Source organism: Marasmius oreades, chromosome 2 (genome assembly GCF_018924745.1).
Source record: "Marasmius oreades isolate 03SP1 chromosome 2, whole genome shotgun sequence".
Classification (NCBI taxonomy): domain Eukaryota; kingdom Fungi; phylum Basidiomycota; class Agaricomycetes; order Agaricales; family Marasmiaceae; genus Marasmius; species Marasmius oreades.
In genome coordinates, this window is record NC_057324.1 from 4,100,097 (window position 1) to 4,116,703 (window position 16,607).

Consider the following 16,607-nt stretch of genomic DNA (forward strand, 5'->3'; position numbering starts at 1 on the left):
CAGCGCCCAATATCGAGATAGGACTCCCTTAATTTTCGGTAGGAGCCATTTACCTTCGGAGTTGATTTCAAACTGAGTTCCCAGCCCTCTATGGTCCTGTCTGCATGATTTACAGCCACTGGGAAATGGAGTTTTTGGTTTCCTGTACTATAAATCAGTAGCCGTTCTGTATAACTTCTTGCCAAAAAGTTCTTTTCAATTCAATTTATCAGCATTGAGTTACAAGAAAAGACAGACTACTTGGAATCACGATGTTCCGGTGGCCAAGATCTCCAGTTATCTTCCAAATACCTGCGAACAACCGCCCAATCCTTACAGCGATGCAAGACATTCCATCCTTGGGCAACCTTATCAGTATGTTGGGATGTATTCTTTCGATCATCTGGGGGGACGATAATATCGTGTACCGGTTCGAGGGTAGTATCGCTATGACAGAGAAGAGCTTCACGGAGATAATCGAGACAGTGACCAGTATGGGTGACCACTTCATCATCTAGGCGAAGCTCAGGTCCTTGATACCAAATGCAAATGTCAATGAAACCCTAAGGATGGGAGGGAAAACATCGACGGCACCTCGACTGATATATTTTCTCAGAGCGTTCAGACAGTGCAGTTGATGATACAGGGAGACCGAATAAAATTGTTGGGTGCGTGGATGGTAGATGAAGCCGGAGGAGAGTGGTGGTACCAGGGTCGTCCAATTCCGATCCCCGTCTGAGGACACTGGATAATTAAGAGATGGTGCAGTTTTGAGAACAGCTTCTGGAACCATGACGGGGAATGGAATTTCGTCTGGCATACAAAAAATTAATTAGGGCCGTGCCATTTTGAAGGCCGAGAAGGAAGTACCGGGAGTCAGGACGTCCTGCGGACCTGACGCAGATGCCCAACGCAACCCGAGTTCCAATCCCACATATATGTTGACCAGAAGACTGAAGGAGATCGAAGTCAAGAGAAGTGCAAGGGATCCTTTGCTCAAGAGGATTTGAGGCATACTAGTCGACATAGAAGCTTGCAAGCTAGACATTGTGCATTGTGCATATCATTGAATCGGATCTTTCCGAATATAGATAGTAGGTCACGGGATCGCTCAACCCGCGACGAGGTTGTTTTTTGGTCCGCTTAACTGTGCGAATTTACTTCCCTTTTTATCCCGCAGATAAGATAACACCTAACGCTTTATCGCAGTGACGTTCCAGTGACGCCTCGTTCACAGTCACTCTCTTCAACACGCGACCTTTCGCTTCAAGGTAATTTCCCTTCTCAGTCTTTGCAGGCCGCTGTCTGATAGATGCACTTACATCCGTCGTGACCTCGGACTCGTACATGCCAGCGGCCTTCGCTGGCCCACATACACCATGTAGTACTACATATTCTTTTCGTGTTCCCATTCATTCCAGTTGTCTTCGACAAAATCGACAACCTGCGTCCAATCTCGACAAACATGGGTTGCTCCTTGACGATCACCGCCTCCGCCGCCGTACCGCTCTTCCCAATTGTGGGACTCAAGCGTCAAATCCGAATCGCAAAGCGCCATCTGCCTGAGGTAATTCAAGCAGTGCGTAATGTGACCTTCACCTACGGCGTTGCTCTCGTCAAAGGCAAGGTTAAGAAGCCGCAAGCAGTGTAGTTCGTGGAACATGGTGACAACGAACATCCTTCGCTTCCCAGACAGCTTGTTGGTGTCGTGGAATTGTGTGTGATTTCCGTCTGTTTTCAAGCGTACATAGCCCCAAGGTTTTCCCCCTAAGGCTTCCCACTGCGGGTCCGATTCATATCCAGCAACTGGATAATGTCTGGACTCCTCAACGGTCAATAACACTGATTGGAGGGAATCGGCTGAAGGGATGGCCCTAGGATAATCATGTCCGCGGTAAGCTACCATATGTCTCATTATCAGATACAGCGGATGAAAGCTCAAACACAACGCACAGAAGGTTGAAATCTCACGGGATGATTGTAGAGCTTGGGCCCAATCGAGCTTCAAACGCCATATTGCAAAGAGTAGATTGACTAGGCTCAGGAAAGCGAAAGTGGCTGGGAGTGTCCTCCAGTTGAAGTGGAGAAACATGTTCTGCTGGGAACAGTTGTGCCCTTGATCTCCCTTACGGTCGTTTCCAACACTTGCAAAAAGATTGTGCCCGCAATGACTATTAACCACAAAAGGAGATTCTCGCGAGATTTTTCGGACTCTCCTTCAGATCTGGTACCTCCAGCTGAAAAGGAAATTCTAGTCCCTGTCATCGGATCTGCCAGTTCGATCGGGAAACCAGCACATGTCGCTCAGCGCTGAGGCTATGAGGGGTATTCTGGGTCCTCCTGACCTACGATAGGTCCCGATTGTTTTCCAGTCACGTACCAGATTTCTGACATGTCACAACCAGGATTCAAAATTCAAAATTCAAACTCAACTCCTTCGAAACCTGAAGACATGAGCAGGGGACCACGCTACGCTTTACTTCCTTCTGAAGGAGGATCGACAGACGACGTGGAAATTGAGGCCTATGTCCCTCGGCCGTCACGCAAAAAAGGTATGCGTTCCCGTAGTAGCAATATTGTTTTTGATAGTTCAAGTCCATCTTGCAGCAGAGAACCTCGTTTACTTGTCGGCTTGCATTGGCGGGATATTATCTTCCACCGTCTCTGTTATTCTCTTGCTTTCAGGTATCGGTGGCACCGCCCAACAAAGCATGTCAGCCTCGCTTCCAACGCGTCGCGCCAGCACTTATCTCGGCCTCGACAAGGTTGACTTCACCGGTAGCCCTACATTTCCTCCGATATCAAGTTTTGCGCATGTCGTACTCCAGGCAGATCTTCAGAGTCCTCAACGAGCCATGTCTGAGGATGATCGCAGTTATTACTCTCCCGAAGGTGTGATCTACCCGGACGATCGACATATACTGGCCACACCGAATGTACAGCACTTGTCTCTTGCGTTTTTTCTTTCCGCCTTCACTAATGATTCAACGATGCGGGCAGGTCTCGACCGTTGTTCAGTTCAGAAACCTGGATTACGGGATGGAACGGTGTGCGCTTTGGATTTCGACTCCGCCGGTAAATATGTCTCATAACCCTGCTATTCGTATGGACGATGTTACGATTGACATATGGGAACTGGATATGGCTGACGAGCTTTTCCCCCTTGCGGGTGTTTCTGGTAAATGGGCCGCCCCACCTCGGCGACGTTCGCTGTATGCCGACCGACTCGTACTCAAGGAAGACTCTTCCGGCACGGTGAAGCTGAAGGAATTTTTATGCCGCTCGGGGGAGTTTACAACTTTCGAGGTTTCATGTTCTCCTGGGATTAATGATTGCTTGTTGGATTTTTGGCAGGTCAAGGGGATGCCGTTAAACGGTGAGAACCTCGGAAATTTGATGGCAATTCATAACATCCTGATTCATCTTCACGAGGTGTTTCTATGAGACAGTTCGATTCAGTTCACCTTTCTGGAGTTGTAGTCTAAATTTGAGCATTTTTCTGTTTCGAACTTTCAGTCATGATTGATGTTACGACAAAAAAAGGGGCGGCAAGAAAAATCATGATTCATCATCTCACTGTTATCATTACAGAAGTGACAATTACGAGTTCGAAGACGCTGCTGCGCCGTGTGATGTGATATGGAAGGACGAATATTTAAACCACTGACAGGCTGCTCGTCCCAGCTGACTGCTATATAGCCAAATACCTGGTGAATATTTAAACAACTGACAGGCTGCTCGTGTCGTCCAGCTGACTGCTATATAGCTAAATTGGTGAGCACGGTTTCCCTTCACTTCGCTTTCGCTACCGTCGATGGCATTCTCATTTCTTCATCGACTCCTCCCTCAGTCCGCGAAATCCACAAGGCCTCTAACACAGATCATCATGTCTGCTACCTCTCCCAACGCTACTTTCACAGAAGGCCACGTTCCCTACGTCGTCAATGGGGAGACCCTTAAAACCTACTACAAGCTCTTTGGCTCGCTCAAGGGCTCGACGAAGCGCCCTCTCCTCGTGTTACACGGAGGCCCTGGAATGTCCCACGACTACCTCCTCCCCATCTCAGACCTCTCCCTCGCCCCGTATTCACGCCCCGTGCTGTTCTATGACCAGGTCGGGAACGGCAAATCGACTCATCTCCGCGAGAAACCGAAAGAATTCTTCACAGTCGACCTGTTCGTGAACGAGCTGACCAACCTTATCACCCACCTCAAAATCAACGAGTATGACCTTCTCGGCCACAGCTGGGGTGGGATGCTTGCTTCGGAAACCGAAGTGAGGTTGCATCCCAAGGGGCTGAAGAGCATGGTTTTGACCGATACGCTTTCCCAGACGAAACTCTGGGGAATGAGTACTATGCAGCTCGTCGGGGCACTCGGTGATCCATCCATCAACGCTGGGATGGCGGCTGGGTTTGGTGATCCGGTTAAGTACCGAGCTGCGTTGGAGAAGCTCCATGCAGTTCATGGGTGCCGAGTTTCGCCAGTCCCGAAGGAGGTTACGTTTGGTGTCTTGGATCAGATCTTTGGAGACAAGGAAACTGGGGAGGGTGGCGATCCGACTGTGAGCATCAACATGTAAGCGTTCGGTGTTCCTTTTTTGTCCACACCGACTTATCCGTTCCTACTACTCGTAAGGTTTACCGGTGCTATCGCTGGATGGTCAATCGATGACCGCCTGAAAGAGGTCACAGTCCCCACGTTCGTGATCAACGGTAGATACGACATGGCACAGGACTTTGTTTGCGAGGCCTACTTTTGGAAGGTCACGAAGGCCAAGACTAAGTGGTACACATTTTCGGAGTCGAGTCACACCCCGATGTGGGAGGAGAGGGATAAGTATATGAAAGTTATTACTGAGTGGCTCGACCACATCTAGTAGTTGAACAACATATATGTATACCTGGTGTTCGGGCTTTGTAAAGTACATTCAATATCATTCTGGGTAGACCTCTTGACAACACATTACATCAGGGAAACCCCAAAATGCGAATTCGCATGAATCAGTAATAATTCGTACCAAATTGCACCAAGGCGTCAAAATTGCGGCGGTTAGTGACTTTATCCGCATTTTGATATTTCCACATCCCCCCAACGAATTTAGACAAATTGGTGCTTATTTGTGCCATTTTGCATGCATTCGGGTGTCTCTAGTTGACGCCAATCTGCGCATTTTCTTGCAAATAGTAGGTCTTGTTTTCATTGCCCTTTGATTGCACTTGTAACAAATAATCAAAATATCAAGTATATTGATGGTTTCCAATAAGTAAGTTATAGGTCGTAGTATCTAAGTATGTACATCAAAATGATTAGAACCACTGTCATCTCCTGCCAACTTAGCATAAAGTAGTGCTCCTGGCGGATCGGATTCGGATCGGATACGGATGTATCCGACCGGATTGAGTAGTTACCACCTGCCATCCGGCGGATAGAAAGCCGAGATGTCCATCCGCCATACATACTCGCGGAAAACAGTGAAGGACTTACTGAAATAAATAAAACTAGTTATATGTACCCAAACTTCAACAATTTGGCTGTCTGAGGCTATTTTTGATAAATCACCAATCAAATTCATGTTTTATGTCCCTCTGGCTGCCATGCGGGACAACGACTAAAAATGGTCGAGTGACCAATAACCGGCATGATGACCGCCGTGCACGAGGAGTCCTATTGTTTTTGGACTTTCGGGGTATCCGAGTTATTATTATTATTATTAGGACTTTTATTTATTTATTTTTCTTGTGAAATAGCTCAGAAATTACCTATTAAATATCAGAATTCCTTGACCTACCATCTGACAGATAACCAACGGATTGTCGGATATTATCCGGCGGATGACGGATAGAAAAATTGCCCATCCGAAATCCATATCCAAGGTGTAAATCCATCAGATGTCGGATGGCAATCCGATCCGATAGGAGCACTAGCATAAAGTGAAAAGCCTGTGTACCAGTGAACAACAACCAGACCAGAAGTAAAAGGTTACTCACAGCAATAGGTGTGGGAACCGTCGAGTTCATGATGATCCTTGCTTGATGAGAACAAATGACGAACCATGCAGCCTAAAAATTTGTTGAAGGCATGATAAGGCAGACGAGACTGACGACCTACTTGCTTCTGCAGCTAATATTCCCAAGAAACCATGTTGACCAAGGGGTGTCATCAGCATTTTGGCACTTTGATTGCCGTGGGTTTTCTTGGGTTGTGCAACCCAAGAAAACCTGGAACAACTGACAACCATGCCATCAGCAACCCCAGTCCGTTTATTCACAATCAATTGATGGACCTGTCTGACCACCCAAATCTCTACCATTAAACTTTACCACTCACTATAAGACCATTCTAAATTTTAGTAATTCTTTTCATTCATCCTTTTGGCAGATTTTAAACTCATGTATAAATAAAATTATTGATTAATGTACAATTTATATATGTGGATTGTGAGGTTGTGTGGAATTGTCGGGTGGTGCAGTTGTGTGACCATCCAAAAACCCACCAAAACCCGCCAAAACCCAGGGCAGCCGCACCATCAAAGTGCCCAAATGCTGATGGTTCACTGGGAGATTCCAAGACATGGGGTAGGGGGAGGGGGGGGCCATTGATAACCTTATGGTTGAAAGGTGCAGGTAGGTTAGAAATGATGTTACTGTCTCAAATCAGTGTGGTATGTACACAAATTGAGGTTTTTAAACAATTTCAGCACTTTTCTAGCTACAATGGTGAAAATTTCCTTATTTAGCCATTAAATCTTACTCAAGTGTCCAAAGTAGACAATCAATTTTCTACCATGCATATGGCCAAGGGGAAACAAACAGTTATGATGTTTCTACCAAGGTTAGCACTTTCTGAATTTCTATCAGCATACACTGCTGAAAATAAATAATGGTGTGAGTGGGGAAATGCATGGGGAAATGCATGGGCTATGCAGACCAGCCCAGTGGCAGACACAAAGAAATCTAAACTGTGGTCGAAAAGGGAAGGTAATTGGTAAGCAAATGTCCAAAAAAGGAAAGAAATTAGTAATAATACTTCCATATTAGGAAGATGGAGGGGGGGGAGGGGGGGGGATCAGTGACCTTATGTCTACATAGGAACCTCATGTGTAACATTAGTGGATTGAACACCCCTTGGTGTTGACTGCTATCTGCTTTTCGTTGAGCCTGCCATGAAGAATAAGTTGGATGAGAGAGTTGAGGAGAGAAGGAAAGGTTGGGGTGCGAGCGGTAGTGATGGAGTGGAGGGAAGGGAAAAGGAAGGGAAGAATGTACATATATTAACCCAGTAATGGGTGAAGTATACCACTCAAGAGTCAACCTAATATCAGAGTTACGGGAGTAGCACCAACACCAAATCAACCCAAAAACTAGAAAACCTCCGTGTAAAGTCTATCAATAACTCTACACACCAGGAAAGATTGCAAGGGTGGACTGCTTGGCAAAGGTTACGCACAAGATCACAGTCTCAGTATCGTATGAAGGTCTTATAAAATCAATATGCAACTGCAAGTGTAAAACACCACAGCTATGGGAATTCTAGGGTTTGTAGGGGCTCTGTTTATTGTCCAGTGGACTAAGTGGGACTATGAATTTTGTCTACGGTAAGACTAATTCGAACGATTGGAGATTATTGCCCTCGACAGACACGAAAACTAAGTCCTCAGCGGACACGAACGCTAAGACCCTCAATGGATCACGAAACAGTAATCAAGACCTCGGTGGCCTACGGATGGATAGTTCTCAAGTTTGACCTCGACGGTCTCGTATGTTCAAATCAAATCTTATCGTTTCACTGCACAAAGACAGGGCAAATCTCTCTATTGGGTGTCAAGAGCAGTTACTTACGGGCAACCCACTCAGGACTTTCCTATGCATGGGTAGTACTTGCTTTATCTACGGATACATGAGCTGCTTTTATACTACTTCTACGCTAGCTTTGTAATCCTATCTCTACTTGTTTCATCTCTAAAAATAATGCACTGTAGCTATGAATCCATGCAAAATCTTATCGCTAGGGGCTGCTACATGTGCAGAATCTTGTCTATGGAGCTTTTCCGTATTCAAATCATACATTTTGGACCAATCTGCACCATTCTTCATTCTTGTTTCAGCATGTAGAATGGACCTACATAGGCGTACCATATGGTATTTCCTGCCTACGGACCTTATCCTGCATTTCGATGTTATCAAATCATATGGACTTTGTGTGTCCAAGTAGTTCCAGCATATGGATCCAGAGTTCCGAATTGCCGTAGCACATGAACAGTGCGGACTCTGAGATCCATTGTTCATTCCTGCCTGGTTCCTAGGTACTCTATCTGTGATCTGGGATCTGTATCATGTCTTTTTTTCTTTTCCTCAGATCGGGACTCGATCTACAGTCATATCAAATTTCTCCTAGTCTGCATGGTCCTATGTCCGATTTCTTGTCAACTAAATCCCCCATAGAAGTAGGTACTCCTAGTATGAAGGTCTTTTGACTCCATTAAGTTCTGCTACGAATGGTTCTGTGAAGACTACAAGTCTCCTAATAGTACAATCCCTTGATATGCCAGTGCATAGTAGAATGTATAGAGTAGAACTCGGTGAATTACCGCTTAAGTCCTCTGCTCATAGTGTTCTACAGGTTTTGAAGGGTCATACAGTTTTCTGACACGATCTACGGCTCTCTCTAACTGGTCTAGTTGTGCCTACAGCACATTCTACTAGCGGCACTAGCTTTAACTAGTGATTTGGGCTCACTCTAGTTCTTAATACGATAAATATCGCTCCGTAGCACTGTTTAAAGTGCAAAAAGAACCTTGTAGCATAGTCAACTAAGTCGCATTACTGGACATGTCACACCACATAACAGCACATAACCTGCAACCTGGTCCCTTGGATAAATCGGTGATCTCAGCAATGACTTGGCACTAAGTTCGACAACTGTGACAACAGTGCAGTATGAAAAAGAATTGAGAAATGCTCTAAGTCCAATGCAGGTCCAATGTCAGGCCACCAGTATGAAGTTCACTCACAGATGAGTTCAATTTGTGTGAATTTACACCAATTCACATTTTGGGGTTTCCCTAATGTATGGTATATGGGCCAGCGGAGGACCACTGGCGGTACTGAGTCCAAGGTAACGAGTAGTGTTGTTATTGGGTTCAGGTTTGAGCTGGACCCAACAAGATGCAGCAGACCACCGCAAAGAACTGTGATGTGCAGTGTTGAATAGCGTGTAAGAACAGAGAAATGTCGGAGTCTGTCAGAGCTCTGGAGTTCGAGAGAGTAGCTAAATAGAATGTATAACCTCAGTGGTGGTTTGACACTACTACAATAGACAATACCTAAATAGGATGTATACTATAGTGTTACGAACCGTTCACTTTTCAGGCCCACCATACCCTGCTAACACTGGAGACACCGACCGTGGAACATGGGCCCCATGTTCCACCGTGGAACATTACCGTGGCACACAGCATGGAACACTACCATTAGATTTTTTATTAGGTAATACATAACTTAGCAGCACTGCCACTCTAAGCTAACACTTAGCTGCGCAAGGGCAAGTAAGCTAACCACTTAGCGCTTAGCAGCGAGCACGGGTAGTAATCGATCCCGAACCGAAAGTAGTAGGTACAGATAAGCATAACCCGGACCCATCCACACGGACCCATTTAGCAGTGGTCCATATTTCTGTTCAACGGCCCATGTGCTGCTGGATAAAGAACATATGCAGATGTCATTTACATCGTAGAGACGCTTTCAGTATTGCTCTTGATAAATATACAGCTAGAATGTTCTTTGTAATTTATGCATGAGTGCTTTTACAAGGAATACAGTAGTTAGAGGTATCAAGAAATCGGGTATAAACGTGGTACATTGTGTGTAGACTTTGAAACAGATGATTTAGCGGTGGGGCGGGCGAAAAGATTGAAGGCGCTCCTACCGAACCACTCAACTCCGTGAATTTGGTCGAGAATTCAAACATGGAGGATCTTCACAATGTTCAATGTATGAAAAAATAAAGCACATACTGAATCGGGGCGGGTTTCAGCCGGGGGACTAATTCTAAAGTGTTTGATTGCTCATGATAATGAGGATCGCTACCAGTATGTCAACTTTATGGACATTGTCTTGTACGTCGGCCTTTTTGTCATGTTTCTGGACTCGGACCGGCGATTAGTTGACATGAGGAGAATGATAGTTCAGAAGTAATCACTTTGGCAAAGTAACGGTTGATTCGCGACACTACAATAGCATCTTCAATTTTTTTGAAAGCCTGAGGAGCAGAATATAAGTTGTTGGAATATGGAGGATAGGTATAGTACCTGAGGTTCGTCATACTGAGGTCGAATATAGGGATGGAATCTCGGTCTTGTTAATGTGGTTCAATCTGAAGGGCGCATTGTTTGAATATCTCAGATGACGGTGGAAGTTGTTGATGTGGTCGAAGCACAGGAGAGATGGAGCGTGGGGATTTTTTGAAGTTTAAACATTGATTACCTGATCATGAATTCCACAGTCCGTGATCGTTTTTAGCCGGTGCGTTCCCCAGGTTCTGTATTCTCCTCTTTTATTCGTTCTCTACAGCAGCGAAAGTGATGGATGGTCTTCATTCTCTTTACTCGAAGTCAAAGCCCTCTCTTGCGTTCCTTTGGGCAAACATTGTATCCATCCGTGTAGAGTTGAAAACGCTTCGGGTGAAGTGTCATCGGAAGAGCTGGACTTGATCAGTTTTGAAGGGCATACTTGGGGACTATTAAAAGCATTCATACTGTTCGTGGTGCCATTCTTGGTGTTCCTAATCATTGTTAATGATATGCTTTTCAATTTTTTAGCGTCCGTAAAATTGAACAAACACCCACTGACATGCCTCAAATACCACCCCCTTTCAAATCCCCACACGCCGACATTCACTATTGTTCAAGTAATAGCTCAAAGTTGACCTATAAGTTACAAGGAACCAGGCCGTTGCCTGCGCATCTGGAGGCTACAACTGGATACTGGAAAATCATCAAACATCATGTTACGCAAGCTATGTGGCGAGAGACCTAAGACCGTCATTACCTCCTGGGGGAGGTACACCGAAAAAGCCGCCCATTCCTATCGACATGCCTTCCCTTCTTCTCCCGCCACACACCCTTCCTTCAGGATCCAGATCGAATCTGCACACTGGACACGTAGTCTGCCTAGGCTGAGAAAACAAGGGGATCAGACACTCTGCATGTAGAAGGAGCAGTGGCGAAACTCCCACCTTTGCGTCGCATTCACCTTTTGCCCCACCCAAGAGACTCCCAGCAAACGGCACGACTGGACCCATCCTCTTCGCACCGCCTTCTCAAGTCTTCGTATTAGACCCTCGTCGACTTCCTCTAGCCCCTCGACGACTAGATGTCCACGATTGTCGTCATCAGTTTCTCATTCTTCTGTAAATGAGAATAAATGACGGTTGGACAGATTAAAACCACCAGGGGGGAAGAGGAATTGTGAACCGGCCTTGCCCATTACTGTTTTCAGGTCCAGCTCCCCGAGTACCAGCTTCAGTGGGCACCCGCGTATCATTACCTGGAATGTTCGGATTCTCGCTAATGGCGGAACCAATCGTTCCCAGCAAACTAGGTAGAGCACCGAAAGGGACTGGCACCTCTCTGGAGTCTCGTAACTAACTCTGTCATCCCCAGCTTTGAGGAAATCTTGCCAGTGATTAAGGCGGCGGTAATACAGGTACCGACAACGGTGGTAGAAATGGGCTTCCTGCCAGATCCACGAGTTGATCCTCCATCTCGCCTGTGTGTAGTAGCTTGTCAATCGGTAAACCTTGCATGGACAAGGCTTCAAGTTTCAAGTCCCACCTCCATGATTGGTGATGTACGGTACCATGGATAGTGTCGAAACAAGGGCATATCACAACTTTTCCAGAACCCTGTCGACATTTTGAGATAAATTCCACACCTGGCTGGGAGCAATCCCAGCATTGGACATACAACAAGAACTGATTACTTACGTTCGATAGGAACGGTCAAGTCCACGTCCCACGTCTCGAAGAAGACTGATATCATCAAAAACCTTTTCGACCTGAGCGGCTCCCCAGTCAGTCCATGCAAAGTCAAGTGGCTAACATGTTCCGCGTGGAAAGGTATAAGTGACTACACAAGCGACTGTGATGTAATTATCGTACCTTCTTCCCAGAAAGTCAACGGCCTCTTAGATCTTAGTTCCTAGTTCTTCTTCTAATCAGGTAGTCGACCACTAGAGGTAGGAGACGTTGCAAACTATGTGGAGAGACAAGCGATAACAACAAAGATCCAAGTTTGAAGAGAGCAATGTGTATTCAATCGATGCGGGTACGAAATGTAGTGGAGGTGATCCAAATTCTGGTCGTTGAGTTTAGCGTAGGTAAACGAGAGATAGAGAGGACTTACGGAGGCCCAGGAGTCTCTACCATCCAAAGATAGAACAGGAATTGGAGGAGCAATTCCAGGTCTGGTACCGGCGTCGTCGTTGACGATGGCATGGAGCCTGGTAAGAATCACTTCCGGGTTCGAGTACTGAAACTACGTGGCTGAGTTATCATTACTACACTACGAAGAGACTTTGAATCCGTAGTTTCTTGGAAGTAACCATCGGTATTTCATGAATTATATACATATAAACAAAATCTACGAACAATCCTTTCTTTTCTACTGAGAGTTAATAGAGGTGATACGCATCATTGAGTGATATTCATTTTAACATGGAAGGAACCCACGTACCGACTAATACTGTTCCATCAATCCAGATTTAATTACTTTTGAGTGTCGAATGAGCATGTATGTGTTACATATAATGAAAGCAGGAAGAAGAAATAGAACCTTCCCATGGTCCAACAGAATCGCTTTCTCCTGCAAAAAGTTGTTCCTCCGGCAGCATGTGAAGGACCGGTTACATGAGCGCATATTCGGCTATCGGCTATTTCTTTTTCTTATACTTACTCTCAGTTAGATCATTGATCAAAGCTTGCCCATCGCCAGCTATCGGTACGTCCGTTATGTTCTGTAGGTGCGGAATGAAAGGCTAACAATTTCAGCAGCTTTCTTCACTTTCGGGCGTAATCTAATAACTACTTATAATTAATACTGGTCAAGATCGTACTTATCAATAGAATTTTTACTTTCTGTGTGACTTGAACTTGAGGTCTTTCCCTGTCTATAGAGTATCAATGGTTCGAAAAATAGTCGTTTGTGCATGCTCTAAGTGTGCAAAGCTAAGGTACACTGAAAATGGACAGCAGAAATATGGGAGGAAGGTTGGTGAGCGGACACGTCAAACATCATGAGGTGGACAGGAAAAAAATTCAAGACCAGGACCAAGAAGACGGAAGGGAAGGGGGTGCGGGGGGTGTGGACAACGTGATGGAAGGCAGATGGGATTCAGAAGTTGCAGACGATGAGTTCGAAGGAGAATTAGATGATTCAGAGGACATGGCAGCATCTAGCAGCGAGGAAACCGGAAATTTCGATCATTCAGAGTCTGATATCCATGCTGAAGAAAGAGCCAGGATTCTTGGTGAGCGCTGGCTCGATTTGTACGAATTCATCATCATTGATTCACATCTCAGGTAGTGCAGTGGAGACCGACATGTCGCGCATCGCTGCTATGGGGTGCCTTTTTGGAGCTTGGCTCAATCTGCGTGCGGGTTTGAGTCGTACAAATACAAACATTGCACTTAAGGCCCTGGTTTTTATCATCAATGCACTCTTCTCTGTGATACAAGTGCTGGCTATTCAGCTTCTGGGCCAGGAGTTCGATATTTCTCCCTCAAACATTCCGATTGACATCTGGACTATCTACGGACGTGTCGGAGTAGAGCCAACCATCATTCGCCGAGCTTGCTGTCCTAAATGCTTCACGCTGTAAGATGCCAGGCTATTGCCCGACCCTTGTACATGGAAACAGTCACCAAAAGCTCGTGAATGTGGTACTCCACTCAAAATGGAACGCCGAACGCGTAAAGGCATCATAAAGGTGCCAAGGCATCTATACAGTACTCAATGTTTTGAGTCCTGGTTGTCTTTCTTTCTGTCGCGTCCCGGAATGGAGGATATTATCGACCATTCATATGTGCCACAAAAGCCTGCCGGAAGGAAGATGTGGAACACTTGGGAAAGCCCAATGTGGCACAGTTTGGGAGACTCATTCCCGCAACAATCGGGGAATCTTACATTCGGATTGTATGTTGATTGGTTCAACCCGCTCACGAACAAGATTTCGGGGAAAGTAATCTCCATCGGTGCCGTTGTGCTATATTGTATGAACCTTCCCCCCGACATTCGTTTCTTACCTGAGAATACGTTTATTGTCGGCCTGATTCCAGGACCAAAAGCACCCGACATCGTCACCATCTCCCACATTTTGCAGCCCTTCGTTCCGACTCTCATCTCTCTCTATAGTGGAAAACAGATTAACACATTCCGCTTCCCTCATGGGAGAACCATTCGAGTTATTGCTGCCTTTCCGGTCATGGCAGATCTGGAAGCTATCCGAAAGGTATCTGGATTTTTGAGCACGAGCGCCACCTATTTTTGTTCTTGGTGTCTATGCACAAGCAGTAGGGTCGAGGAAATACTAGACCACGATGATTGGGAGGAAAGGGACCCGGCTATCGTTAAAGGCCAGGTTGCAGATTGGAAAGCAGCTATGACAATTTCTAAGCGTGAAGAGCTCGCAACAGCCAATGGTGTGCGATGGACGCCGCTGCACGAAATACCCTATTGGGACCCTGTCAATCATCTTCAGAATCTCTGGAAAGTCGGAATGGATAAAAAGAAGATACGTGGTCTGAAAGAAATAGAGGAGGATGAAAGATTCCATGAGGATGAACAGGTGGAGATTGATACAGAATTGGAGGAACTTTCACAGGAGGCCATACTGCCCACTCGCCTTCGATCACGGACTTTATCTGCCTCGTTGGTGGCTCTTTCCTCAACTGACACTCATCCTCCAAGTCCTTCTACATCGCACACCTCGCAATCCTCAAAGCCTTCCTCAGATAGAACTGTACGTCCTCCCCCTTTGGGTCAACAAGCATCCGACTCAGATGGGAGTTCATCTCAAGACTCGGATTTCATAGAAATAGATGCAGAGGATTTTGATTTCACGTCCGATGAGCTGGAAGCCATCTGGGCATGCATTAGGAACGTTCTGCTGCCTACATTTGTTCATCGACCTCCTGCAAATCTAGGTGAAGAGTCCCATGGAGCGCTCAAAGCGGAAGAGCTGCTCACCTTGTTCACTCTTTTTTTCCCGCTCATTGTTCCCGAGTTCTGGTGCAGACCAGGTGCATTACACTGCCAGCAACTCCTACTTGACAACTTTTATCACCTAGTTGCATCCACAAACATAGTATCGGCATACACGACGTCATATTCGGAGGCAGACACTTATGCAGATCATTACATCCGTTATCAGAGAACTGCTCACGCGTTCTCGAACCATCACTCCAAGCCGAATCATCACTACACTCATCACAATACGAAGTTATTAAAGGCCTGGGGCCCTGTGGTCTTTTTGAGCGAAATGGCAGGCGAATGCTTGAATGGTGTTCTACAGAAGTTGAATACGAACAACAGGATGTGTAAGTCTGGTCTATGTCTGTGGTAACACGAAGTTGCTGACCGAAATCATGTAGATGACATGGATTTTATGATGCTTCGTCAGATGTGCAGAATCGGTCGGTTGAATGCTCTCCTTCATGACAAGCAATTCGACGATCCACAGTTGTGGCTTTTCGCAGACCTTCTTTCATCTAACGACCTTGAAAAAACCAACACCAGTGGCGCAAAACTCTCGTCCCAGGATGAGGCTTTGTTCTATGCAAAATGTACAAAAACCCTCAACAAAGTAGACTATAACATACTTTTTGACTACTTCCAAACCCAGCTCCGTGGTGATTGGCGTCGACACGACGCCATACCGCATCCTGAAGGATCCTTGATATTGAAACAGCGGGCAGAACACTTGACAGAGTTCCACCATGACAGAAAGACATTCAGCTGTTTCCGATCTCATAAAGGGAACAGTGCAATTCAATTCCGCAACTATAAATACAAACCGGTAGCTCGGGATTCTGGTTATATTCAAGAGATCTGGAAAGTAGTCATTAGAGGTGTTACGAGAGTTTTCATGTCTGTTAATGTCCTTAACCACTTGGATGGACCTGAATCACTTCTTTCGCCTTTTGTTAAGCGTCCACGACTCAATACATACATCGCACATGCACGTTCAACGGAGACAATAATTATAGAGCCAAAACATATCATCACTCATGTTCTTATCTACAAACGCCCTGCAGGAACATATGGTATAAACCAAGATATTCGAGTTATTTGTTCTGCTTTAAACAGGGGTTGTATGTAGTACATGTCGTTACAACTATACCTAAATTGCATTCTTCATCGCTTGTCTCAGGCTCTTGGAGTGGGTAAGGGAAGTAGGCAATAGCAACCCCGGAAACACTTGAACTTTAGGAAGTTGAGTGGTCCATAAAATCAAGGCGAATTTTGTGGGGCTCACCGAATTTTTGTTCCCTTCCAGCGGCATAATTTGAGAGCTCGCTGGAAAGTAAAAGTATCTTCCTTGCCTGACATTGCTAAGGAAGTCTGGCTCCAT

General features: G+C 45.7%; 5 protein-coding genes across 6 annotated transcripts; 3 read left to right on the forward strand and 2 right to left on the reverse strand.

Annotated features, from left to right (window-relative positions):
- Positions 1–236: 236 nt before the first annotated feature.
- On the reverse strand, positions 237–1,014 carry E1B28_005083 (uncharacterized protein; the record flags this gene model as incomplete). The annotated part of the gene is made up of 3 exons (XM_043149625.1): positions 850–1,014; positions 574–792; positions 237–511 (listed from the first exon to the last, which is right to left on the reverse strand). The coding sequence occupies exons 1-3, from the start codon at positions 1,004–1,006 to the stop codon at positions 237–239; spliced, it is 651 nt and encodes a 216-aa protein (XP_043014232.1). The 5' UTR covers positions 1,007–1,014.
- A 200-nt stretch (positions 1,015–1,214) lies between these two features.
- E1B28_005084 (uncharacterized protein) lies at positions 1,215–3,600 on the forward strand. The gene is made up of 6 exons (XM_043149627.1): positions 1,215–1,250; positions 1,334–1,873; positions 1,935–2,531; positions 2,587–2,915; positions 2,980–3,355; positions 3,412–3,600. The coding sequence occupies exons 3-6, from the start codon at positions 2,372–2,374 to the stop codon at positions 3,462–3,464; spliced, it is 918 nt and encodes a 305-aa protein (XP_043014233.1). The 5' UTR covers positions 1,215–1,250; positions 1,334–1,873; positions 1,935–2,371; the 3' UTR covers positions 3,465–3,600.
- E1B28_005085 (uncharacterized protein) lies at positions 1,367–2,071 on the reverse strand (the record flags this gene model as incomplete). Its single annotated transcript, XM_043149626.1, has 2 exons — positions 1,367–1,878; positions 1,933–2,071. 2 exons carry the CDS (start codon positions 2,069–2,071, stop codon positions 1,367–1,369), a joined length of 651 nt encoding a protein of 216 aa, XP_043014234.1.
- Positions 3,601–3,677: 77 nt separating the features above from the next.
- On the forward strand, positions 3,678–4,858 carry E1B28_005086 (uncharacterized protein; the record flags this gene model as incomplete). Of its 2 annotated transcripts, XM_043149628.1 has the most annotated exons (3): positions 3,678–3,753; positions 3,830–4,557; positions 4,618–4,858. In XM_043149628.1, the coding sequence occupies exons 2-3, from the start codon at positions 3,866–3,868 to the stop codon at positions 4,856–4,858; spliced, it is 933 nt and encodes a 310-aa protein (XP_043014235.1). In that variant the 5' UTR covers positions 3,678–3,753; positions 3,830–3,865. The 2 variants fall into 2 exon arrangements, with proteins under 2 accessions (XP_043014235.1, XP_043014236.1); XM_043149629.1 differs by lacking the exon at positions 3,678–3,753 and having other exon boundaries at positions 3,762–4,557.
- Positions 4,859–13,219: 8,361 nt separating this feature from the next.
- E1B28_005087 (uncharacterized protein) lies at positions 13,220–13,856 on the forward strand (the record flags this gene model as incomplete). The annotated part of the gene is made up of 2 exons (XM_043149630.1): positions 13,220–13,505; positions 13,558–13,856. 2 exons carry the CDS (start codon positions 13,220–13,222, stop codon positions 13,854–13,856), a joined length of 585 nt encoding a protein of 194 aa, XP_043014237.1.
- Positions 13,857–16,607: the final 2,751 nt, after the last annotated feature.

What these genes read in the sequence shown, in the direction of transcription:
- E1B28_005084 (XM_043149627.1), top strand. Translation starts at nt 2,372, where the DNA reads ATGTCACAACCAGGATTCAAAATTCAAAATTCAAACTCAACTCCTTCG. An exon ending in ATATACTGGCCACACCGAAT is followed by an intron (nt 2,916 to 2,979) that starts GTACAGCACTTG and finishes CGATGCGGGCAG; the next exon opens with GTCTCGACCGTTGTTCAGTT. An exon ending in CAAGGGGATGCCGTTAAACG is followed by an intron (nt 3,356 to 3,411) that starts GTGAGAACCTCG and finishes CATCTTCACGAG; the next exon opens with GTGTTTCTATGAGACAGTTC.